Source organism: Mus pahari, chromosome 2 (assembly GCF_900095145.1).
Source record: "Mus pahari chromosome 2, PAHARI_EIJ_v1.1, whole genome shotgun sequence".
Taxonomy (NCBI): domain Eukaryota; kingdom Metazoa; phylum Chordata; class Mammalia; order Rodentia; family Muridae; genus Mus; species Mus pahari.
The window spans coordinates 16603290-16630181 of NC_034591.1; the positions used below are offsets into that span (position 1 = coordinate 16603290).

General features: G+C 41.4%; 1 protein-coding gene and 1 pseudogene across 2 annotated transcripts in view; both read right to left on the bottom strand.

Annotated features, from left to right (window-relative positions):
• The window catches only part of Reln (reelin), a 447612-nt gene that overhangs the window by 61793 nt on the left and 358927 nt on the right, over positions 1-26892 (bottom strand). For both annotated transcript variants that reach the window (XM_021190313.1, XM_021190312.1), the window contains exons 41-46: positions 22321-22550; positions 17257-17477; positions 12852-12999; positions 10412-10670; positions 9323-9572; positions 4706-4874 (exon numbers count right to left, since the gene is read on the bottom strand). In XM_021190313.1, coding sequence (XP_021045972.1) covers positions 4706-4874; positions 9323-9572; positions 10412-10670; positions 12852-12999; positions 17257-17477; positions 22321-22550 — 1277 coding nt within the window. The remainder of the gene's footprint in view (positions 1-4705; positions 4875-9322; positions 9573-10411; positions 10671-12851; positions 13000-17256; positions 17478-22320; positions 22551-26892) is intronic.
• On the bottom strand, positions 14110-15292 carry LOC110316039 (annotated as a pseudogene).

The following is a 26892-nucleotide window of genomic DNA, read 5'->3' on the forward strand; positions in this document are numbered from 1 at the left end:
GGGTCTCACTGGACAGTTGCCTTCCCTCCGGCATATGTGGGGGTCTCACTGGACAGTTGCCTTCCCTCTGGCATATGTGGGGGTCTCACTGGACAGTTGCCTTCCCTCCGGCATATGTGGGGGTCTCACTGGACAGTTGCCTTCCCTTTAACTTTTGCCCCTTTACCACCACTCCTGCCCCTTACACACTGGTCCTTTCCCATGCTTCTCGTTTCTCCGTTAACTTCCCACAGATTTTTAGTAGCTTCCCTCATGTGGCTAAAGCGGCCAGCTTCCAGCATCTGTGTTGTAGTTAATCTTTTAGGAAGGCGCAACAGCTGGGTTACTGGGCCAGCAGGAGTGGATCATTTTCACTGTGACTTAAAATAGCCAAGTCTCACCTGAGCTGTACTGTGGCCACTCCCTTCTGCCCTTTCTCAGTGGATTTGAGTTACCTGCCCTTCCAGTGACTCCCTGGCTCTCAGCTGCACCTGAAGAACTACGCCACTTGAACTAACTTGCTATTTTTAAGTCAGTTGGTAATGAGGAGGAAGGCAGGTTTGGGTTGGGGGTATGAAATTGATTTTGAAATCATCCTGTCTATCTTTTAGTCTTTTTCAATAATAAGTCATATAGTTCTTTTCGGTTTTGCTAGGACCATATCTCTTAGGCAAACTAATACAGTGGTTAAGTCTGTACTAGTTACCTGACTCTTATCTGGTTCTTAGGCCAGATACTCTATTTCTGGTAGCTCTGAAAACTATTCTTATGAAGACACTAAAAAAAAAAAAAAAAAAAAAAAAAAAAAACATAAAAACCTTAAAGGTACCACTTTCTGAAGCCATTGAATTAGAGAGTCTGCCTGAAAGGCATGGCCCCCAACCCATAAAGTATAAACACAAGAAAATTCAAAAAAAAAAAAAAAAAAAAAAGAAAACAAATTAAAAATTTTGAATCTTTTTTCTTCTTGTCTGTGGCTGATGTCCCTGATCTTTCCTGCATGGCAGTCACATCTCACATGGCAATCACATAACTCTGACAGTGTGTTCTTCTGACTCTCCGTCTTCTTGCCTCCTCTGTGAGCCATTTCCACTCCGCTGTTCTCTTCTGGAGAGTGGATGCAGCTATAGCGTTATGAATCGACTTCCAACTTCAAACATAGGAGTCTTCCTTTCACAAGCAATAGAGTAGTGTGTGTGTGTGTGTGTGTGTGTGTGTGTGTGTGTGAAGGCCAGAGAACAACTTTCAGTGACATTCCTCAGGAACCCTCAAGTCTGTTTTTTGAGTCAGGATTTCTCATTGGCTTGGAACTAAGGTGATTGTCCAGTGAATTCACAAATACAAATCTTGGCCTCAGAGCCAAGACTACAACTCTGTCATGCCTGGCTTCTTTTCCTTGGTTCTGAGGCTCAAACTCAGGTCCTCACGATGGCACAGTAGGAACTTTTGCCAGCTAAGTTATCTCCTCAACTCCATATTCCTGAATCCTATTCTCTTGCCTTGCTTCAATGCTTTTCGTAAGTAAACCCAATCTGCTAATGACCTCCTTCCACTCTTTACTGCTTCAAACAATAACTCTGAGGCACATACCCAAGTGTCCTTGTCTGGATCACTTGGATCCCTTGATTTGGAATGTTCTTCTCTTTATCCACTGAATTCTTCAAAGCCAGGACACATCGACTTTCAATACAAACTCCCAGTTTTCAACACTGGTGGCACTCTAGTCTGTCCCCAGCAAAGTGTTAAGTTATAAATAGCATGAGTCATTCCCAGATCCCCCACTAGGTTACACCTTTGCCGAGAAGGAAGTTAAGACAGTGCTATACCATTACGGTGGGCTCACTCTTGTGTGGCTGGACGGATGCTTCTTATTCATTTTGATTTTATGGATGGGTTTCCAGGAAGAACTAACTTAACCAATGCATATGCCAGGGATGAAGATAAAAAACTATGCCAAGGTCTTTTTTTTTTAACCACAGCAGTGCCTGGAGTTTGTGATATCTTGTGTTTAGTCTCAGGATTGCTTCTCATGAAGAAACACCTGAATCCATTTATTGTTGCCTTTCTGAGAGCAGCAGTTGTCTTCAATGCTGCCCTTTCCCTCCACGTACAAGGTCCTCTTCACTGCCAGGTTCTCAAGCTGTACAGTCTTCATTTTTTTTATGTCCATTGAGAACACACTACCAGGGTCTGTCTGATTGTCTGTCTGTCTGTCTGTCTGTATCTCTCTCTAAGAGTCTTTTCTCTTACCCTTTCTCGTTGGCTGTCCAGTTAGAATAAGCTGTTCTGAATTAGATGCTTGCTAGCCACACCTCTTTATTCCTGCACACTTTCATGGACTTGTAAGCGCTCCCATAACTTAACTCACTCTGCTCTTCACGGTTTGACACCTTCTCCCATCTCTCTCTCTTCCCTCCCTGCTGTTTCTGAACTCAGACACACCAACTTCCTGCTACTGCAGTCGCCTGGAAGACCTTTACCCAGTTCTCCTTCGGATCAGACCCAAGTTATCCCTTCCTCACACAAGCGCTCTCTGGCTTTCCTGACCAAGTCCTATTTCCTTGTGATAATCCATCTTAGTATATCATATTCCAGTATTCTGTCACGTCACAGCTAAATCATACTGTTAGTTCTGAATGTCGGTGATCTCTGGGGGATGCGTCTGCCTTCTACTGAACGGAAAGATCTTTGAGATAGGGATAACTCCAGCTCACACGAAAGCCTAGGAAACAACCAAATAACTAAAAGTATTTTTATTTAACTACATGACTGAACGGGTAAGCAACTGCTCTTGGTGAATGACTGGCCACTTCAGTGTGATGAAATGCTTCATGATGCTGTGTGGGCAATCATCTTCCACTTACTCCCATGACCAACAGTAGATGCTCCACACACAGGGTATAAGCTAGTGGAAAAGCTCACCACCACTCCTAACACCTACTTAGCATGCATTTGGAAGCTGTCAATACCATGTTTGTTTATAGAAAAACACCTAAAAACTGAAATAGCAATTCCAGCAAAGACCTACACACTGAGGCTTGGGAGACCACATAGACACTTCAGCACCGTTTCACACTTTTAAGGAAGTCAGTCAGTCTACCATCTTGTCTGTGTGCCTGTCTGCCTATCTGCCAACCAGCCTACCTACGTGAGGATCAAAGGGTAAGCACAGGTGTTCTAACACTGAAAGTTTAACTTAAAACAAGGAAGAACACATTTAAAAGATCACTGGACTGAGAACAGAGGGAGGAGAGACTGAGCCTCATCTACATCCATTTCTTCCTGAATTACTCAGAGGGCTGTGTTGTAAGGCAGAGTCACCTTTAAGACCACTGCACAACATGAGCCCTGAGGGTAATATAGTAAACAAACTGTATTTTCAATATGGTAACATGGGGAAAATGGATGCTTATCACAGGTTTTCATGTATCATTTGAAAGGGTCAAATTTCTTGTGAGTATGTGCAAGAGACAATTAAAACATAGATTAAAATATGAGGAATAATTACTTTTCTTCAGTAGATGTCTCAGGGGTATAATGACTAGCTGAAGTAAATCTTAGAATGCCACTTATTTGCAAAATGCTGCCAAATAGTCAGGTAATAATTCATAGAACTCATAAAGACTTAAAAGATGGCTGCCTTAATGGAGTTTTTCCCTGTTACTTATTAAGATTGCCTTAATAATTCATGTACGACAATACCTTTAACGAGCAACAAAATCTCACGTATCTCGTTTAGGCTTGGCAGCTCTGCTCTCAGTTAATATAGTCTCCTGCCTCTGAGCCAGCAACTGTAAAGCAGCCGTAGGCTGTTAGAGGCAGAAACCGCTCCATTTATGATAATCCAAAGAAAAGTTATGTCCTAGATGAACGCTTGAGTTTTATAGTCCTCTGCTAGGAGGATTTAGTCTTCATTTGTCTGGAGGCAACAGGACAATAATAAGCCCAAACTATAACTCGTCCTTTACTCTGTGCTGATCAGCCACCAATCAGGTTTCCTCGGGGGAAACAGGAACGCCAATCACGATTTTGAAGCTTTCCTATGCTTAGCACCCACTTTAGATGGTGAAGGAGTCATAGAACATTATTCTCCGGGGAAAAGGAGAACGCTCCTCACTCAGGAGAGTAAACACACACAGAAGACTCAGTTTCCTTACTACCATTCCCTGGGCGCTTCTCACAAGCCAAGTCATTTCCCATTGGTGCAGTGGGCAAAACACTTAACATGTGTTTCTCACAGAGGACATTCTCCAGGTGACAACTTCCAATGTAATATTCAAAATAAAGTTTAAAAAGTAGAGGCTAATGTTAGAAAACAATTATTTGCTATATCCATTTATAAGAAACCACTAACTGCTATATTGACAGTGATTTAAATGGCAGAAAAATAGATTCCATTTAGTCTATTTTTGTATTCAATGGTCTTGTTTTAAATGACTGGTTCTTGGCATCTCTAAATTAAGTTAGAGAAGCTGTTACATTACAGCCAGTGTTTTCCTGTATAAGCCATTATTCAAAAAAAAAAAAAAAACTATTAGCATTAAAAGTCAGGAAAATCCTAGGTTTAGAGAAAAACAGAATTCACCATACTGATTTGCACTTTTCTTATTAAGTTAACCTGAATTTATACAAAAATAAGTAACAAATTATCATGCATCTCATTCCAACTTTGTCCTGTTAAACAAAGCTGATCATGTTGGGGCGATGCCTGCAGAAGCAGCAATACCTGGTGTAGGGAGGCAGGGGCAGGGTGATTCTGGTCCACTTGTTGAAAGTATCCGACACCAGGATCCGCTGCAGGTGATAACGACTACACTCCACATTGGTAGGCAGGCAGTCCCTCACCAGTGGGTGCCACGACAGCCCGAGATCCACCGAGTACTCCAGCTCAATAGCTGAAACAGGGAGTAGTGTTCTCAGTATAAGCGTGTGTCTGCAGACCCAGGAGGTACTTACTGTGTGTGCTTAGGTTTAAAATGTAATGAAATAGTTTGACCTTCCCCCTAGGTTTATGTTTCTGACTTTGAACTATTTACCAGTTTTCTTTTTCCCTCTGTGCATCATTACTGTCCATCTATTCACCTATCCATTCCTGCATCCATCCATCCATCCATCCATCCATCCATCCATCCATCCATCCATCCATGTATCTCGAGATAGGATCTTTCATACAGTTCTGACTGTTCTGGAACTCAGTATGCAGACCAGCCTGAGCTTGAACTGCTGGGATTAAAGGCGTGCACCACAATGCCTGGGCATTTTCGCTAATTTTATAAATAGCATTGAACTACAACTCCTTTTGAGGAGATCCGATCAAGTTTTCCCGAATCACTCATTATAATGAGAACCTCTCAGATCAATTGCAATAAAGTCACTGTGGCCTCAGATACTGCTGCCAGTGTTAGGAGCAGCAAGCATTTATAACAGGCACACTGACCTCCAGGACTGTTCCCTCACCACTGTCCCAGCCTCCTCCTCCTCCCACTGAAGCCCTCTCCTCAACTCCTATTAATATCATGTCTTTTGTTGCACATAATAAATTTAATGATTTCTTTTTAGATGGCTAAAAGTTTGGAGCAATATTTTCAAAAGTTTAAGACAGAATGACTTTTATTCATGTGAGTGTTTATGTGTCTGTATATTTGGATGGGTGTCCATAGAGGGTATCTAGATAGACATACAGGCAGTTGTGAACCACCCAGTGTGGGTGTTGGGAATCAAACCCCACTCCTCTATAAGAACAGCAAATGCTCTTAACCATTAAGACATTTCTGTAGCCACAGTCTTAAGTTTTGAGCACCTTACAAAACTTCTGTCCAACTGTGCCAACTTTGCTCTCGTTATAAAAGACACTTCTTAGAAACTATGCCATCTCTTTCTCTTATATCACCCTACTATGTATAGGGATACACAGAGAAATCAGAGATGCATGGAGAGATGGCTGGACGTCATGGGGTTTGTGGGAAAGCATTCAGACTGTGGGTCTGCAGAAAGCTAAGCCTTCCTTTTCCTCTTCTTCCTCAAACCATCCAGTCTCTCCCCATCTCCACTGCTCTTTCTTATTTTTGAAGTTTATTCTCTCATGTATTATCTTCTGGCCACAGCTTCTCTTCTCCTCTCCTTTCCGCCCCTCCTCCCCCTCCCAGATCCACGTTATAGAGATCTTCCTCCATTGCTTTCTCTGGCTACTGAATGCTTTGTAAATGTCCCAGTTCCCACCTCCCTCTGAAATGTTTCTCGAAGTCATGGCTTTCAGTCTTGGCTACACACTGAACCCCCCTGGGAACCTTGGGAAACTCTTGGTGCTTGGGTTTCATGACCAGAGTCTCTTCTCCAAATCTTCTGGACCCTGGCTACAGGGCCAGCAGCTCTGAAAGTATCCTTTGGTGATGCTGTGTGGCCAGCATGAGATCATGTGTGGCCTTAAGCTTTCTAGATATGGACAGTGACTCATCCTTCACTGTATGTCACCATATGTGCCCACCCATGGCCACAGACTGCTGATTGCTCTCTGATTCTCTCATTTGAGGATGCTTTTCCAAGCCTTCTATCTTGTTCTCACCTGAACTCCTTGGTTCACCAGGGGAGCTCTGTGCTTCTTACTGGTCTCCTAGTCTACACATACACACTAAGACTGCAACTCTAGCTACCAGCTTTATGTCTCAAGATGAATTTTATTCATTTGGCTAGTGCTTGCTGAGCTCAACACTTCACAGGATGCTGAATACATTGTGAAGAACAATTTAGACAGATCCTCCTCTTTTCTCCTTTTAAAAGAATTATTTATTTATTTATTTTATTTATTAGTGCTCTATCTGTATGTTCACCTGCATGCCAGAAGAGGGCATCAGATCACAGGATAGATGGCTGTGAGCCACCATGTGGTTGCTGGGAATTGAACACAGTTCTCTGGAAGAGCAGACAGTGCTCTTAACTGTTGAGCCATCTCTCCAGCCCTAGGTCCTCCTCTTTACGGGACCAAGAAATACTGTCACAAGAACTAAGAGGAACACACCCTTTCCTTCCATAAATAAACATATTTTCTTAACCACTAAACTTCAGCAGTGGTGATTCTTTTTTGGACACCAGTTCTCTGGGTTTAAAATTCAGACTTCATTTCCCAGAGTTGAGTCCTCTGGCTTGCCTCCTCTGTGCTGAGCCTGTCTTGCAGTCCTGGTTTAATTGTTCTGAGTGTCTGCCATTTAATTGTTCTCAGTGTCTCACATCTCCTCTGCCCTTTCCACTTCCCTTCACCGATTCAGTAGCCCATCACTGTCTCCTCCCCACTTCTACTGAAAATCACTACTATACCTTATTTACTAGGATTCCATTCTCCTTACCATCATCTCAGAGCTAATCTCCCCTAAAACATGATTCCTGTGCCAGCTGGCATTCACTGACAATCTAGACACAACCTAGAACCACCTGGTAAAAGAGTTTCAATGAGGGTTGGCTTTGGGGATTGTCTTAATTAAATCAGTTGATAAAGAACCAGAGAATTGTGGGCAGTGTCATTCCCTAGGCAGGGGCTTGAACTATACAAGAGTGGAGAAAGAGCTGATCAAGCACACAATCAGGTGAGCGTGTATGCATTTGTTTCTCTATGCTCTAGACTATAGTTGTGATTGATTAGCTATCTGATGTTCCTGCTTTGACTTCCCCACAAAGATGGGGTGTAACCCAGAATAATATGGAATAAACCTCTTCCTCCACTAATTTGATGTTTGTCCAAGTATTTTATTACATCAATAGAAATGAAACCAGGACTATACTCCTCTGTACTTCTAGTCTCCAATTTACGACCTTGTGAAGTACAAGTTTCTGTACTTGCCCTTTAAGGTTCTTTGAAATTTGTGGCTACCTCTGCTTAGTCCCTTTCTTCTTTCAGTATTTTATTCATTGTGCCTTTCTCAGGGGGCCATGCCTGCCTGTGGTGGAAGCGCACACAGCTAGCTTATGAGGGACAAATCTAGATCTGGTGTTGCCAGGTCAACCTGGCTTGGGATGGCTTCCTTTGTTATTTTCCTTGACTCCTTAAGTCACTGAAGGATTAGGGCAGCAGAATACCAAGCCTATTTCTGTTTTTAGGCCAGGGGAGCCTTCTTTACTTAAGCTACTGGCTCAGTTTGGGATGGCATTTCTGATCTATCTACCATTTAAAAATCCACTCCAGTCATAAAGGACCAGTGGAGGCTTAGCTCATTGTCAAATATTCTCTCTCAGGTGGGACCACCATTCATCAATGCTCCCTTCTCCGAGTTTCATTACATTTTACATCAGTTCCATTCCACAGAACACTCTCCTCCTGCCTGAGTTTGCATTACATCTCACATCATTCCCATTCCATAGAACACTCTCCTCCTGCCATTTATAATACTACTACACTTTTGAGGCACCTGTTCAAACAGAATGTCCCTACCGAATATAGAATGCTTACCTTCTGCTTGGCCATCTTTCCCCCACAAGTTCCACCCCCACCGACTAGTGTTAACTGTGACTGAGGTACAAAGAGTACTTCTGAAATTCTCCCTTATAAAGTTCAAAATCACAGCAATATGAAAATGTGGCCATAGAGAGACAAAGCTCCTCACCTATTCACCCTGATCGTCCTAGAAGTGTCCTGTAAGGTGTCACAGGACTGGGATTCCTCAGTAATCCCAAGGGGTCTGCAATTCAGGGAAAGGGTCAAGACTGTACAACATTCTCTTTCTGATTCCACCTCCTGAGAGCCTGGATGGCAGGCGTGTGCTACCATGCAATTTACATGGTGCTGGAGTGTACAGAAAACTACATCCTCAGGTGGAAATTTTATTGACTGAGTTTCTCAAACTCAATCATTCACAACGTTTTAAAAAAATATTCTTAACAACACAATGTTGTTGAGAAAAGTTAGACAGTTTCAAGAAGATCCCAAGAACTTAAAATGTACTGTAATCATTTGTGTACATGATACTATCACTTAAGCATATGCGTGCTCGAGTATGTATGTATGTATGTATGTGTGTGTGTGTGTGTGTGTGTGTGTGTGTTTGTATCTGTGCATATAGCCAGTGGTGGAGACTGAGTATTTTCCTTTATTGCTTCTTGGGGACTGTCACTGAGCTTGAGGCTGGCCAGTGAGATCCAGTGATCCCTGCCTTCACAGAGTAGAACTATAGGAATATACAGCTTGGCCCTTTACGTGGGTGATGGGAAGCTGAACTCAGGTTGCCAAGCTTGCCCAGTCAGAACTTTACTAAGCCATCTTCCTAAGCCCTGTGAGACAGGTTCCAAACAGTCCCTCTGCAGAGGCAGCCATGGACACCCAGGCTTCTGTCCCTCTGTCTGGGCATGGGACACTTACCGTAGCAGGAGTCTGTGACTGAGCAGGAGGCAGCAAAATCTATCTGTAGGAACGAGTCCTCATTCACAGCAATGTCTGTGCTGACCACGTAACGGGTGCTGGCCTTTTCAATGAAGACCAGGGCATCGCCTGTGGAGCCACACACGGGCATCTTGGTGCCTCCTGGGTGAAGCAGCCACTTTCTGCTGTCCAGAGTTGAAAAATCATCTTCTAAGACGGTATTACCGGAGATATTTCCTCCAATAAGAATCTGAAATGCATTTTTAGAACACCCCAGATTTGGGTTTTAACATACAGAAGAGTTCAGTTGTTTTTGTTTGTTTATTTTGATCCGTCATCCATCTCGGATCTGGTACTGTACAACTAGCATAATGGTAGGGGGTTTCCAGAATGCTCTTGTTTCTGTGGTCTGCTTGCCCATCTGGCAAGGAGCTACAGAAAACAAATCAAAGGACTGACAAAACTATTCACAGCCATTCGTGGGTCAAACTGTGTCATTGGAAAGCACATGTCCCCAAGCTGGGAGAGCAAAATTTGGCTTGCCTGTGATTGTTTTCCATGTGAAATTTCTATTTAAGGACAAACACGCCCTGAGGCATTTCAGTTTCAATTCTTTGCATGAACCCTACTATTTGTGAACAGGTTCTCTGAGTCCTGTTTGATACACTGTATTATGTATGAAGATCCTTTAGAGCAGTCCAGAAAGATGCTAGGGGAGATTTATTTATTTATTTTGCATCAAAGGCTGGAAAAGAGGATTTGAGAACAATTGCATGCGGCATCAATGCTAATTTGCATGCTTCCCTTTCTGGAGAATTATAACCTTGTATCACGCTTGATAAAGTCCCTCTGTCCATATGGCAGCATCCTCTCTGAACACAACCTAGGCCTTCTGTTGTGCCATTTATTTTTATAGGCTTAGGCAATTGGGGGACTAGAGAATGAAAGGACGTTAAATGCCACATCTAATCTAGCTGTGTGCCCTTGGGCAAGTCATTCGACTGTCTGGGCTTCCACCAGCAAGGGAGTTGGGCTAACATGCTTTCTAAAGTCATTAAAGTTACAGTAGATAATTCTGAAGAGACTGACCTGGTCGATCACCCAGGGGCTATAGAAGTGCCCATTTTCAGATGGCTGCCACCAGCGGAGGCGTGTAGAACCAGAACGGGCCTTCAGGGGCATTTCCAGGGCAATGTACCTGCCCACATTGCTGGAGTTGCTGAAGAGGAACTCTTGAAGGAGACTCCAGGAGAGGCCACCATTGAGGGAGTACTGTAGAAGCACGGGCTGGCTCCTGGGGTCTGGAACACCTTTACCACATCCCAGTCTCATGAAGAACTGCACAAACCTGACACCAGAAGACCTTACTGTAGCCTTTTATTTCAAAGAGAAACCCGAAACATTAACAAAAGGCAAGCACCCAAGCAGTATGGGGCAATGGATGATGTTAATAAACATGACAATTTAACAAGTGTCCAGACAATCACTTCAAAGCTTGATATTTTTCTGTCTTAATGTGAATGAGAGTTAATTAAATGTGAAGTGTGAAGAAAATGGAAATTCTGGCTCATACTTGTATCTTGAATCTCTCCTCCAAGGAGCCAGAGCCAGAGGAAAGCCAGTGCCATTGCTTCTCTTGGCTACTTTATAAGGTGTTGGGAGCGATCCAAAGGCTGTTCAAGCCTGCAAGTGCATTGTCTGTCTAGTGAAGACAACTGAATCCCAGGCCACAGGGTGTGGAACTAGAAATATGTATTTCTATATTTATATGTAAATAATACAGGTGCTGCATTACTCGCAAAATTATCCACTCCCATCTTAACAGTAGCTTTATAGATCTTGCATCTCTTGGTTTAGGAGACATATTTACATTCAGGAGTTGTAGCTCCTCCTTTCAAAAAGACCAGGCCACTTTTGGAAGAGGTGTGTTAAGCCTGGGCCTCTTGTCTCTTGTGCCAGGGGAAGGGTAAGAGTGAGTGTGGGTTGGTGGTGGTAGGTTTGCCAGACGCTGACTGTTGCTGGGGCTGGGGCTGGCTGATATGGCCTCTGAGAACTGTGGCGGCCAGCCAGCAGCAGCTTTCCTAGCTGACGGGGAGGTGGGCAGAGGGGTAGCGAGCAGCTGGGGTGCCAATGAAAACTGGCTCGCATGTTATCTTTGGCAAGCAAGCTGCTGGTGCCCAGTCTGGCCAATATTCTAACCGGTAAGGCAGAATAAATTTCATGTCAAATCTAACATACGTACTCAATAATGTAACAGGGCTGATAATAAATGCTATCAGTAGCATACACAAAGCCACTCACTGCTCAGGATCCTCCCAACCTCTGTTTATGTATATCATGGCCCTGAAAACACTGAGATTTTACACTGAACATTAAGGTCAATATATGCAAATCCCACACAGCATGCGACTGCATGAGCTATATAATGCAGCTTTTAACATCTGATTAATAGACACGTGCATTGTTAGTGCCGAGTGATGTTCACACAAATGAGAACAGTATTCATCTAGGAAAAACTAGGTGTATTATCTGTTTGTATCAGAAAGATGTTTGCAGTAATTTAGTGATAATATACACACCAAATTACTACTTAGAAAAATATATCTGAATTACTTATTTGGAAGACTTAATAATTTCTAAATTAGAGAGCATGGATGGTATTGAAGAATCTGGCATAAATAATACAAATGAAACTATGTACATTAGAATGGGATATAGTAAAGTTTTGCTTTCAGTAACTATAAATTTTTTTATAGACTTTTCTGTGAATTATATTATTTATAATGAAAAATTAGATTCAGGAAAAAGAGGGGAAGTTCAGATATATTTAAAAGTACTGTGAAATGTTTTAAGACCATAAACATGACTTCCTTGTTCATTTAAAAATAGGTCAGGGCTGCATTTTACACATGTTAAACTGTACATTATATTTTGCTATTAGAGTTCTGGCTCGTCAAGTGACCAAGGGATATACATTCAGACAGGGCTTGACTCTCTGAGCCAGCTTAAAATGTGTTCTTTTCTGAGTGACTGTGCTCAATTTAGAAAACGACTTCTTATGGCTAGTGAGGCACTGGGCAGTTGCTTATGAACACCATGGACCATACTTTAAATATTATCAACAAAATATTTGGTAATGAAGATAAACTTAATCATGAATAACTTGAGGATGTATTTCTACCAAGCTTCTTAGTAAGACAGTATAATAAATGTACATGTTCTCTTTATAGTTCAAGTGTTAATGAATGTAGTCAGTAGGAGGATAAAATACATGCAATATTACTTTTTAGTTGTTAGAGTGAATTAAACATTGCTACTTTCTCAAGATTATAAAATAATCTTGTTTGTTTAGGTATTTCACAGCTGATGTTGGTACTGAACGAACATAGGTCTTGAACTAGAAATTATGTGACCTGTGTCTTGTTGGGGACTTTGAGCAGAGTGATGCCTAGTATCAGCATGGAAGGTGTCACCCTGGAGAGTTCCTGGTTTCTTCTGCTTCATGTCCACAACTGTGTGCCACAATTACCTCGCATGTGATAAATCCAGGTCCCGTGTTACCAGCATGCGCAAGCCATCCTCATTGAAGAAGAGGTTGTTCCCACTGGAAAGGATCCCACACTTACGAGATGGCTTCCCACCACTCATCAGTAAAAATCGATCGGATTCCAGTTGACCTGAGAAAGTGGAAAATGTGGTTTACCTGTGACCATGGATACAGTTGTATTATATTTTCTTTCTTTCTTTCTTTTTAGCACTTTGTAATCAGTATGTTAGACAGTCATACATTTCAGTAACTGCTTAAATTCTGATATCCAGATTTAATTACATAAGCATGTGACTTCAAAATATACAACAAATCTATTCATAATTTGCTATACTACCAACATTAAATTGCAGTTATGTTGGAGACTAAGTCGAATAGAAAGCCTATAACAGACCTAAGGAACACCTTTCCTGGATTATACATGCACATCACCTCTCCACATACAGATCTCATCTCTTTAATTTGTTAAGTTATTGGGTTTTGGAAGTCACTACATCCAAGCAAGGGCATATCATGGTTTGAGAAGGGGGGAAAAGGTGATCATGTTTCCTGTGTGTGTGTATGTATGTATGTATATACACACACACACACACACACACACACACACACACACACACACACATATATATATATATATATATATATATATAAAATGGTACAGCAGAAGGGAATGCAATCTCGAAGAGCAAGTCCTTAAGCAGTAGCTTACGATAAACTTCTTTAGGAAAGTACCATTTCTATCACTAATGACACAGGTGAAAAGTATTATGCCACCTTCTAGTAACGGCTGAGGCAATACAATGCAAAGGCATCACAATTGGTTCACTCCATACAACCAGACAGACCAACATGTAACTAATTGTTTTCTTCTGATTACCAGTTAAATACAGAATTTTAATCCCATAGCTTAACAATGAAGGGTCATACAACACACATCTAGCATGTCGGTCTAATGTACACAGTGTCATACAACACACACCTAGCATGTCAGTCTAATGTACACAGCTGTTATCAGTTACACAAGATATGGCCTAACAGATGCTAGGGAACTTTTTAAACCAGTTTTTACATGTATTCATTTTCATCTTGAACAATGAAGTCATCATACACACAGGGAAAAGTCAGAGCTTTTGTATTTGCACTTATTCTTCATTTAACTTTTAAAACAGTACTATAGTGGAATATTAAAACAAATAGCCAAGTAGTGAGCATGTTATGATGACAGTCCTTCCCACATTCACTACTGCATACAGAATGTCAAAGAGTGACTGATCCATCGAGAGGTCTGACACTGAATGCCACCTCTGGGGTGCTGTTCATTGTCCACATACGTGTCTCCATTATAATGACACAATCTTTTCTGATTTGGATCAAAGTCCACCAGTTCAACCCGATCCATTTCATCAGTCTCTTCTACTTCCTTCCTTCCTTTCAGGAAGGAGTTTTTTCCAACAAAGTTTGTTTATCAAGAGAGAGAAAGCCATTTTCAGGAAAGTTTACTTTAAACTCAATGATTAGTTGTCCCTTTTCATATGGCCGATGGTATATTGGCATACCTTCATTTAGCACACATTTTTACATGCCCAAGCTTGATAATCTGACCTGGATGAGAGGCAATGACTATGGCTCCGTTGTCAAGAGTAGATACTGGCTTAATCAGCTGTATGTCCATACACATGGAAAGGTCTTCTCCTCGCCTTGTAAAACAGTATGGTCCTTCTGATCTAACACAATGATAATATCTCCTGGTTCCGTTCATGGTCTCCTTGACCATGGAATGTTATCTTCTGGCCGTCTTTCATGCCTTTCTTTATCAATATGAGCTATCTTTCTTCCATTGCAGCTTTTACATTGGTCTTTAGGACTGATGCGTTCTCCATGACCCTGGCACTCCATGCACACTGACTGAATTCTCTGAACCATCTGAACCGTCCAATCTGATGAATCCTTATCTGCATGCCCTTCCCCCAGCAGTTGGGACAACACTCTACTGCTCCTTTCTTGTCACCTCAGCCTTCATATTTGTCACAAATCGCATTATTGTGTAGGACCAGCTTTCTTGTTGCACCATCATATAAGTCTTTTAAGGTCACTGAGAACTGATGCCCAACATTTTACCTTTGCTTTCTCTTTGCATTCTTCCTTTTCCTCTATCAAAGATATCCACTGGTGAGTCAAAACCACCACCTGCTCTGCCCTCTTTAATCACCTGCACACCTCCTTCATCATATAACACCTCCCCTTTTATTGGAATCAGCAAGAACTTCATAAGCTTAAGAAATCTGTTTAAACTTTTCTCCTTCATTTGGATTCTTATCAGGGCGGAACTTCAAGGCTGATTTTCTATATGCCTTTTTCAATTCTTCCTGGGCGGTATTGTGTTTAACCCCCCAAACATCATCATAAGTGGTTTCTTTCGCCATTTTTTTTTACAGCCGGAGAGCAGATAGAGGAGCATAGCACAGTGTAGCTCTGCCAGATGCTGCTGCTGCCTCCACCAACCACGGAGAGTTCTGGAAAGTTCCCTGTATTATATCTTCAAAGAAGTATGGCAGGATGTGTCATGTAGTTTTAAAACGTAAAGCCATAAACATTAAAAGTGCATTTTGGGATAAAAGGACTCTTTATCATATGAACATCTTCAGTGTTTTTAGCCTTAACTGATACAAAGGTTCACATGTCAGAGAGGGTTTTTCCCAACAGCTATGGTTCAGCCTGGCAAGCTCTACATCAAAGAAAAGTGCTGGTGAGTGAGGAAACGAATGAGAGGCCAGCAGAAAGGGAGCCTGGGACAGTGTCTTTACTGTGTCCTTTCTAATGTGAGGCAGCGTTAATGGAGGCATAACACGGTATCTTTTGAAAATGGATTTTTTTTTTAATCACAGAAATTTAAATATAATTTAATAGTTGCTGTTAAATGTCTTTCAAAGCCGGTTTTCAAATCTACTCAGATATGAATCTTAGATTTAGTTTTTTTTTTAATGAGATAAAAACCCACAAAACATGTTTACTGTATTAACAATTCAATACAGTATTTAGTATATTTCTGATGTAAAACCTTCAACAGTAACTATTTTAAGGTTTTTGTCCCCTCAAGGAGAAGAAGCCCGTATCAATAAACATCCCCCCCCCCCCAAGGAGAAGAAGCCCGTATCAATAAAGCAGTAACTTCCCTTTCTTCTGCATCCCTGACAACCAACCAGGCTGCTTTTTACCCCAGGGAATGGCTTATTTGGGATGTTTCACACAAACAGAATATGCAATGGATTTTTTTCTTTGGGTCTGGTTTCTTTTATTTATTGTATTATTTCCAAGGTTCATATACATTGTAGCATACATCAATAGTTCAAATGTTTTATGGCAGTGTAATGTTTCACTGTATGATTGTAACTAAATGCAGTTTTAAAATATAATATAAAATTATAGATAATAAAATTATTAGTAGTATTTTATAATTATTAAAAGTTTTAAAGAAAATGGAGGAAACCATCTTTTGGTCTGATTCATTAACATGCATAGCTGCTGTATTGGCCCACCATATAAAAATGTTTAATCCAACCTTTGGTAAAAGAGTACATCTACAATTTAGATGATCCCAAAATAACTAGTATATAATGTACATTTTTCTTTATTGTAACACTATCATCATATGTATTGATGTAAAATAAATGTGTGGAGAGAGAGAGGCTGCCTGAACAGTAGCATGCCCCAGACCTGAACATGCCCAGCCGGACCAAGTCCCAGCATGACGGCCTCTCTCTAGCCAAGGAGCTACTGGCTATGGTCTGCTGCTGAGAGAGGGAGAGACAGGGTTGTCTAAGAGTGTAGCCCTGACAAGACCATTCCATGTGGAAGGCCCCACATCCATGAATATTTGGGCAGTTCAAACTTGAAGGGGAAATGAAAAAGACACACTGTTGGGTGGCACAGGAGGTGAGTGGATCAGTGGATCTAGGGAGAGTTGGAGGAGAGAGGGCAATATGATCAAAATATGTTGTGCACCATTCTCAACTAGCTAATAAACAGCAAACATCATGTACAATTAACTAATTAAGGGAATTTGTTTCATTTTTCATATAGGTTCATATGTGTACAACTTATTCCATCAATAGTAGTATCAAGACATAAATGATCTAACCTGTCTACTGAAAATCAAATTTTATAAAAAGTGGTGAAAATAACCTTTTAATTTCTCAATTAAAGTCCACTCATTCTCCCTCACTAACTGCCATGTCAAAAGTGTAACCTATAAAATTCAGAAAGAAATGGCCTTTTGGTTTATTGGCAGTTGTAAGGATAACTATTAGAATATACGTGAGTGGTTAATTATCCATCACAGATTGTGTTTATATGTAAATTCTTCCAAGAACTACCCAGAAAAGATTACCTTCGAAATCATCTTTGAGAAAATCAGGATTTTTGGTGCTTATTTTACAGGTTGGCCCAGAGTAGCCCGGATCACATATACACTTGGTTCCATTGATGCAGCTTCCATGCCCATAGCACATCTCTTCACACTGGGGACCAATGTAGACATTGTCAATGGCCCATGTGACCGGCTGAGAGCCAGCAGGATAAAATCCCTGGTACCAACGGAAACGCACAGACCTGGAAAACAAGGCACAGGGGTCTCAAAGTTATCCAGTAGAACATTACATCTTTATGTTAGCACACTTGGTCCATAAACAAAGGGAAATTACTACTTACATATCAACATAAGAAGAAGAAAACAGGATTTAGAAAACAGAAGAAAATGAGATTTGTCATTTCAGGAAAATTCTAATTTTTTTGACCAGTTATTAAAAACTTGCACCTGACCTTCCCAGCTTCTAACACTGGCTCCCCTGGTAAAGACTGTTTTACTGTCAACATTCTGCATAGCTAATCACTTAAAAATGGACGTGAAACTCACGGAACATATAATCAACCATGCAAACCACGTAAAGTGCACAATTTTATGCCTGCTTGTATAGAGTTCCAATGTGTTCCATCACCCTGACAGGAAACCCCAGGACTCAGTAGCCCTGCCACATTTGCTTTTTCTTGGCAACCACCAACCTCCTGCCTGCCTCTCTGGATTTGCCCATTCTGAGCTTGCCACAGCAATGAAGCTGTGTACCATAAGGTCTGCATTCAGCTATGTTCATTCAGTGTTCATGTTTTCAAGCCCCATTCACTTGTAGCAAGTGTCAGACTTTCCTTCCTCGTAATGCTCCATCACAGGGATATAAGCTTTGGTCATTCGTTGGTTTGATCATTCCCACCGTTTGGCTATTGAGAAAGGTGCTGCAGTGAACATGTGGGCAGCATCAGTATTTGTTCCGCAGAGCATGGTAGCTCTGTGTCTTCCAGTTATGCTTTTCCATGACTGTGATGGCATTTCCATGCCTGCAGTATGACTACTGGAATTACTTAAAACATGCCTACTTCCTCTCCTAGCAGAAAGCTTTAGAAGCTAATGTCTATCGAAAAAAGGTAAGAAAATCAGATTTATTTTTTGGCCCCTTCTTATGTCTTCTTTTATTTACTTATTTTAGTAAAAAATAAGAAAATATGTCAGGGTTGGTGGCTCACACCTGTAATCTCAGAACCTGACATAGAAATAGAAGTACTTGAGTTTGAGGCCAGCCTCTACAGAAAGTTCTAGGCCAGTATGAACCCTGTTTTTTTTTTTTTTTTTTTAAATATAAACCTAACCAACTGATCAACCAACCACTGTTCCCCTTTCACATATCCCCTAAATCATCATTATCACCTCCAAAATTAGTAAGTGCATTATCTCATCATTTTACTGGAGTATAATTATGTTACTGGAAATAATCTATATATTTATCCACAAGTCCAGAAATAACACATTTTTAAAAACATAAGGTCAGCTCAGAGAAGCTGGGCATTCGACAGGTCATGGACACTTACTTTTGTGTCCACGAATTTTATCCATCTTCTTGTTACCATATAAGCTAAATTCTGAATAGCTTTTTATTTGAGAAACAGAAATTGAAGTGAAACAGTAGGGTTGGGGATGGGTGAAGAGACAGAAGCTGGTTAAGCCTCTGCAGGGTCCCAGGGACTAAGGCAGATGGAGCCACGTTCTCATGTACTGTCTCATTGTTTACAGCAAGACCCCAGGTAGACTAGGCTGTCCCCAAAATGCCAGCTGATAATTAAAGCAGGCTCTCCTACACTTTCAGAGTTCAGTCTCGGCAAAGACACTTCTTACCTTTTGAACTTTCAGACTGCTGAGCTGAGGGAAATGGCTGGAGTTTTCCTTTGAAGGAAAGCCTACATGGATTTTGTTTGAACTTATTTATTCAAATGTTCTGAATACAAATGAAGCACCTTGGTTGGGTATTTATTAGTGCTCGCCACCTTGGCACAGAAACTGCAAATGCCAGGACAAATGGGCCTGGCTGCGCTGTGGTTCCCTTCGGCTGAGATCTTAGTTTCAAAAATTCTCACGGCCATCCACCCTGTGAATGTCAGCATCTGCTCTCCAGCCAGCGCTGCTCAAAGGATCTGCCTCTTAAAAATAGACACTTAGAATTTTGAACACACTACAGAGTCTCCACTCAGTAGGGGCCTCTGGTTGACTTGTTATGAAACTGTATAAAACAACACTTAAGACATTTTCAAGACAATGAGATGCACGACTAAAAGGTGGTATGTTTAAAATTAGGTGGAAATTCAATACATAATTTGAATGTAAACGGTATATAGAGGCTGTCAGTTTGAGAGTGGGGGCATGGGAGGGGTTTGGAGGGAGGAAAAGGAAGGGGCAAGTGATATACTTGTATTTTAATTAAAATGTAAAACAATGTAAAAACTTGACATTGAAAGCATTATATATTTGTTTATATTTGGGTCCATGTTTGTATCCAATGTTCATTAAATCACAGAAAAGGGTACTTTAAACACACACACACACACACACACACACTTTAGCAGCTAGCATTTGTGCTACTATATGCCATGTTGAGTGCAAACCCAGGAATGGCTCACTGAGTTGAGAAATTTCCACTTCTGCCCTCCAGCAATTCATGCCTGTGTGGGTTTTAAAAACAGAACTAATTCTTCTCTTGAGACAAAGACTGGACAAAACCTTCCCTCTGCAGAAGCGGCTGAAAACAGTTGGGCTGAACAGCTGAGTGTAGGCAGGACTCCTACATCCCATAGAAATAAAACACCGTGGAATATAAGCAACACGCCAGTCCCAGTTCTGTACGTTAGGGCTTGTTTTTCAAAAGTGGATTTCCTCTAGCAGGTAAAATAGAGACATCCGTATTTCCCTTGCTTACATTCCCAAGATATGCTGCTATGCTTTACACGTGGGTGTGCCACACTATGCTTTACACACGGGTGTGCCACAGAGGATGCCACATAGTGAGGTGTGGCCCTGTGGCTTGGTCCTATGGGTGTGGGTGATCTTTCCCTCACAGAACTCCTGACTTACTTCATGTGCTCCAGGTAAGGTTACTTGCATGTGAGAACTCTGACGCATGTCTTAGGTGGTCCACCATAATCATGGCCACACCCTATTGTCGGGCCCTTTCTTGACTATGAAGTAAGAGAAAGGCAGAGGGCCACTTAAGAGGAGGCCTGGAACTTCCCAGCATCATCACGATAGGACTAAGGGACTACTTTGGTCAAGGGTATCCGTTTCACTCTGCTTTCAGTGGCTATAGAAATATCACACGAACTAGGTAGCTTATAAAAAAAAATGACATTCATTATTTTTAAGTACTGTAGGAGCTGAAGGTCCAAGACCAAGGAGCTAACACAGCATCTGCTAAGGGCCTGCTCTTCAGCTCACACTTGGTGTCCTCTTGCCGTGTGTTCTCATGGTGAGAGAGGCAAAGCAGTTTCTGGGGCCTCCCTCATGATCTAATGACCTCTCTGAAGGCCGTACTTCCTCTTCAGGCTATGACCTTAAAGATAAGAATTTCACCATATGAATTTTGGGGTGACACAGTCAGACCATGTGTATCCAGGAGTGGCCTCTGGACTTTTGGCCATAAGTATATATTCAGATTTTCTTTTTAGGAGATTTGGAACCATGATCTATTTGACGTTGATGGCAGGTTCACAGAGTAAGAACCACAACTTCCCAGCATCTTTTAATAAACTCTTCCATTTTCTACACGAAAACTAACTGATTTCGGATAGCGTTTTTCCTATTGCTGAGATATTGCCTCCTGCCTACTTCTATGAACAGTTCTGCTAGCCAATTGCAGCTCAGCATCAAGCTAGGTGGCACTGATTCTGTGATGCCTGGAGACTGTCCTTGCAACCTGCACCCCACCCCAACAGAGTGCAGAGCTTATTCTGTTGAGTGATACTTGTATGTGAAGAAAACATTGTGTGTCTATAAGTATACAGCGTTCACACCATAGCAAGTGACACAGTCAGTGAAAGGAAGTATTTACGTTCTTCACAATTGAATTACGGAAACAGCTCTAGTGAGGTGCTGGGGGGTGGATGCGTTATGCTCCAAGGCAACGCTAACTTTTGCTAATGGACTTCCATTCTTTTTGAAAAGTTCCAGGTACTTGTTTGGTTTATAATAACAGGAGAGGTTTAGTTACGCCTAGCTGCATGCGAGGACTGAACACTAATGTTCATCTTGAAGGCAGGACAGTAGTACTTCTTTCTGATATACACTGAAAGAAGAAATGGTAGTCTAAAACTTGTAAGTGCTCTCAACCTGTGGGCCATGACCCCTTTGAGGGTAAAGTGACTCTTTCACAGGAGTCCCCTAAGACCACTGAAAACACAGATATTTATATTATGACTCATAACAGTACCGACATTAAAATTATGAAGTAGCAATGAAATGAACTTTGTGGCTGGGGGTTACCACAGCAGCAGGACCTGTATTAGAGGGCACAGCAGCAGGACCTGNATTAGGGGGCACAGCAGCAGGACCTGTATTAGGGGGCACAGCAGCAGGACCTGTATTAGGGGACACAGCAGCAGGACCTGAATTAGGGGGCACAGCAGCAGGACCTGTACTGGGAGCACAGCAACAGGACCTGCACTAGGGGCACAGCAGCAGGACCTGCACTGGGGGCACAGCAGCAGGACCTGTATTGCTGTGCAGTACATGGTGTGTGTGAATGCGTTGTGTTTTTACTGTATTTACAGTGTGATCTGAGTGCCCATGGCAAGAAAGGCAACATCATGAGAGAAATGCATTCTCTTGCTTCCTTTTGATTTGTTAAAGAGGCATGGGGAAACAGATTTCAAGCTATGCAATCCACAGCACGCTGTTGACTCTAGCCTCAAACTCTGTACAAGTAACTATATTATCTCTTTGTCCTTCTTTGACCATCTACTGATCTGTTTCAAGTTAGAACTGAGAACAAACACCACGTGGCATTTTCTCCCTGAACGACTTCAGAAGGGCAGGTCACCAAACGAGAGACAAGCATGGTGCCAAGCGGCAGAGCCTCACCCGCAAAGGTGCAGCTTCCCGAAGTGCACGACCTCCCTCCGCCAGCCCTGGGTGGTCCCCGCATAGTAGGTGCTGCTTGGGTGATGCTCAGTGGAGCATAAGGAGCTGACGAGGCTGCTGCTGTGGTAGCAGAGAGGCAGCAGCAGGTGCCAGGTGGCTCCAAAGTCCCTTGAGAATTCCAGTCTGACCGGATCAGCAGATGAGCTATCAGTGGAGCAGCCAACATTGATCTTGGGATGAAAGAAAATGTGATGCAGATTATCTCAGAGCAACGCACACTGGCCATGCTTCTCAGAGGCCATTTAACCCCTGAGAAGGGTCTTACTGAAATATGTCACCCTGAAAGAGCTGTTCCCTAAGTGACATCATATATTACCTTTAAGTTATATATTCTTCATCAAGAGCCCTAAAATGGCCATATAAAAGCTATTTTGTCTCATGTTATGAGAAACAGAAAAATGAACACAGGAAAGGTTGCGATAATTCCAAATTTAACTTTGGTCCATTTTTTTATATTGTTAAGCCAATAAAATTATAATAAAGAATGTCTACTTAATCCCAACCCTTAGCTTCCTCATCAATCTGTGCAGTAACACCTGCTTTCTTTATGACACTTTATAAACAATTCCAAAAGTTTTTAACTTGGAGAATCTCCAACACACATTCAATATATAAAAACAAAAATAGAATACAGTCATTGCTATTTTTCCCTTATGCTAGGGTAGATTTTCAGAAGTTCTCTTTAAGATGGAGAGAATTTTGAGATAGCATATATGATGAAGTGGCAGTTACAGGTAAGAAAACCAACCTTCCCTCTGTACATGTATGTAATCTTGTATACACACATGTGGTGCATAGTAAGGAACCTACGGTCTACTTTGTCATTTCCAGTATGCAACACAGCCACATACACGGTGGACACTGAATATGTAGGTTCCTGGTGCAATTCCATGGCACATTTGTAACCTTTGACCTTTCCTTTTCTCCTCCCTTCCTTTGCCCTGCCCTCATTCCCTCCCTCCCACCCTTCCTTTCGCCTTCCTTCCCACACAAGCTCCTTCATGCTGCATGCAGGTGGCTCTTTCTGTACACAGCTCATCCTTCCAATGCAGATGAACATTGTCTTACTAGCACACTATTGTAGTAGCTGATAATTTAACACATTATTGTAGTAGCTGATAATTTAACATGCTATTGTAGTAGCTGATTATCTAACACGCAGTAAGTTGAGCGGAAGAACATGGAGAGTGGCGGATGGACATGTTTACCCCTTTACATTCCAGTGAGTAAACAACTGGAACTTGATGAACTTTTCAACTCTAGGCACTAATTTCTACCTCAATTCCTAAAAGAGACAAAAGTACTATTTCGTCTTAGTATTTAAACCATAAAATCTGGAAATATAACAAAGTCAGAGATCAGAAAAATGTTACTCACTACTTAGAACACTGGCCCAAGAAGCCTTTGAGACTGCGGATTTTAGGCAAGGGTTTTCAATATGCAAATGTTTTAATTATGAATTTGCTTTCTTGACAAATATAAGGAATGCACGAAATGTCAATGACAGTCCTTCCGGTCTGCACAGGTTGACCTTGGGCGCAAACTCTGCAGCCAGTCCCACAGCACTCAGAGGAGGCTCAAATCCCAGGCGCTCTAACACAGCCGGGATCCCAGGATCCCAGGATTCCAGGAGCTTGGTCACACAAGGATCTCAGGGTCCCAGAGGCAGCTTGACTCCCAGGAACTCTGACACAACAAAAATCCCAGGATCACAGGATCCTAGAATCACAGGATCACAGAGACAGCTGGACTATGATGAGTTGAGTTATGACACAACCAGGATTACAGAAAGAACAGGTTCCAGTCAGATGTGGAGGGCAGGTAGCACTAGAGATATTTAGATGGCAGGAGGGAAGTGTAAGAACATAAGCAATAGAAACCAAAATTATTTGGAACCCAATTCTCATCAGAACCCAATTCTCCTACCATAACAAATCCTGGATACACCATCACAACAGAAAAGGAAGAGGATCTAAAATCACATCTCATGATGATGGTAGAGGACTTTAAGAAGAATATAAATAACTCCCTTAAAGAAACACAGGAGAACTCAGGTAAACAGGTAGATGCCCTTAAAGAGGAAACACAAAAATCCCTTAAAAAGTTACAGGAAAACACAATCAAACAGGTGAAGAAAATGAACAAAACCATCCAAGATCTAAAAATAGAAAGAGAAACAATAAAGAAATCACAAAGGGAGACAACCCTGGAGATAGAAAACCTAGGAAAGAGATCAGGTGTCATGGATGCAAGCATCACCAACAGAATACAAGAGATAGAAGAGAGACTCTCAGGTGCAGAAAATACCATAGAAAACACTGGCACAACAGTCAGAGAAAATGAAAATACAAAAAGCTCCTAACCCAAAAACATCCAGGAAATTCAGGACACAATGAGAAGACCAAACCTAAGGATAATAGGTATAGAAGAGAGTAAAGATTTCCAACTTAAGGGGTCAGTATATATCTTCAGCAAAGTTATAGAAGAAAAATTCCCTAACCTAAAGAAAGAGATGCCCATAAACATATAAGAGGCCCACAGAACTTGAAATAGATTGGACCAGAAAAGAAATTCCTCGTGTCACATAATAATCAAAACACCAAATGCATTAAACAAAGAAAGAACATTAAAAGCAGTAAGGGTCCTATCAGCAAAATCTTGTTGGTATATGCAATAGTGTCTGGGTTTGGTTGTTTATGGGATGGTTGTTTATGGGATGGATCCCTGGGTGGGGCAGTCTCTGGATGGTCCTTCCTTCAGTCTCAGCTCCGAACTTTGTCTCTGTAACTAAGGGGTCTGCTGCCCTATAGGAGGACAACAATATGAACTAACCAGTACCCCCCAGAGCTCGTGTCTCTAGCTGCATATGTAGCAGAGGATAGCCTAGTCGGTCATCAATGGGAGGAGCAGCCCTTGGTCTTTGAAGATTCTATGCCCCAGTATAGAGGAATGCCAGGGCTAGGAAGTGGGAGTGGGTGGGTTGGGGAGCAGGGAGGGGGAGAATATAGGAGATTTTCTGAGAGGAAACTAGGAAAGGGGATAGCATTTGAAATGTAAATGAAGAAAACATTTAATAAAAAAAGTAGTAAGGGAAAAAGGTCAAGTAACATATAAAGGCAGACTATCAGAACTACACCAGACTTCTCACCAGAGACTATGAAAGCTAGAAGATCCTGGGAAGATGTTATACAGACCCTAAGAGAACATAGACTACCATACTTAGCAAAACTGTCAATTACCATAGATGGAGAAAACAAGATATTCCATGGCAATAACAAATTTACACAATATCTTTCCATAAACCCAGCCCTACAAAGGATAATAGATAGAAAATACCAACACAAGGATGGAAACTACATCCTAGAAAAAGCAAAAAAGTAATCTTTCAACAAACCTAAAAGAAGATAGCCACATAAACATAATTTCACCTCTAACAACAAAAATAACAAGAAGTAACAATCACTTTTCCTTAATATTTCTTAACATCAGTGGACTCAAGTCCCCAAGAAAAAGACAGACTAACAGACTGGATATGTAAACAAGACCCAACATTTTGCTGCATACAGGAAACACACCTCAGTGACAAAGACAGACACTACCTCAGAGTAAAGAGCTGGAAAACAATTTTCCAAGCAAATGATTCTAAGCAACAAGCTGGAGTAGCCATTCTAATATCAAATAAAATGGATTTTCAACCTAAAGTTATCAAAAAAATAAGGAGGGACACTTTATACTCATCAAATGAAAAATCTACCAAGATGAACTCTCAATTCTGAACATCTACGCTCTAAATGCCAGGGCACCCACATTCATAAAAGAAACTTTACTAAAGCTCAAAGCACACATCACACACCACACAATAATAGTGGGAGACTTCAACACCCCACTCTCATCAATGGACAGATCATGGAAACAGAAACTAAACAGAGACACAGTGAAACTAACAGAAGTTATGGATCAAATGGATTTAACAGGTATCTATAGAACATTTCATCTTAAAACAAAAGAATATACCTTCTTTACAGCAAGTATCTCATGGTACCTTCTCCAAAACTGAACATATAATTGGTCACAAAACAGGCCTCAACTGATACAAGAAGATTGAAGTAATCCCATATGTCCTATCAGATCACCATGGTCGAAGGCTGGTCTTCAATAACAACATAAATAATAGAAAGCCAACATACACGTGAAAGCTGGACAACACTCTACTCAATAATAATTTGGTCAAGGAAGCAATAAAGAAAGAAATTAAAGGCTTTTTAGAATTTAATGAAAATGAAGACACATCATACTAAAACCTATGGGACACAATGAAAGCTGTGGTAAGAGAAAAACTCAAAGCTCTAAATGCCTCTAAAAAGAAACTAGAGAGCTTACACTAATAGGTTGACAGCACACCTAGAAGCTCTAGAACAAAAAGAAGCAAATTCACCCAAGAGGAGTAGATGGCAGGGAAAAATCAAACTCAGGGCTGAAATCAACCAAGTAGAAACAAAAAGAACTATACAA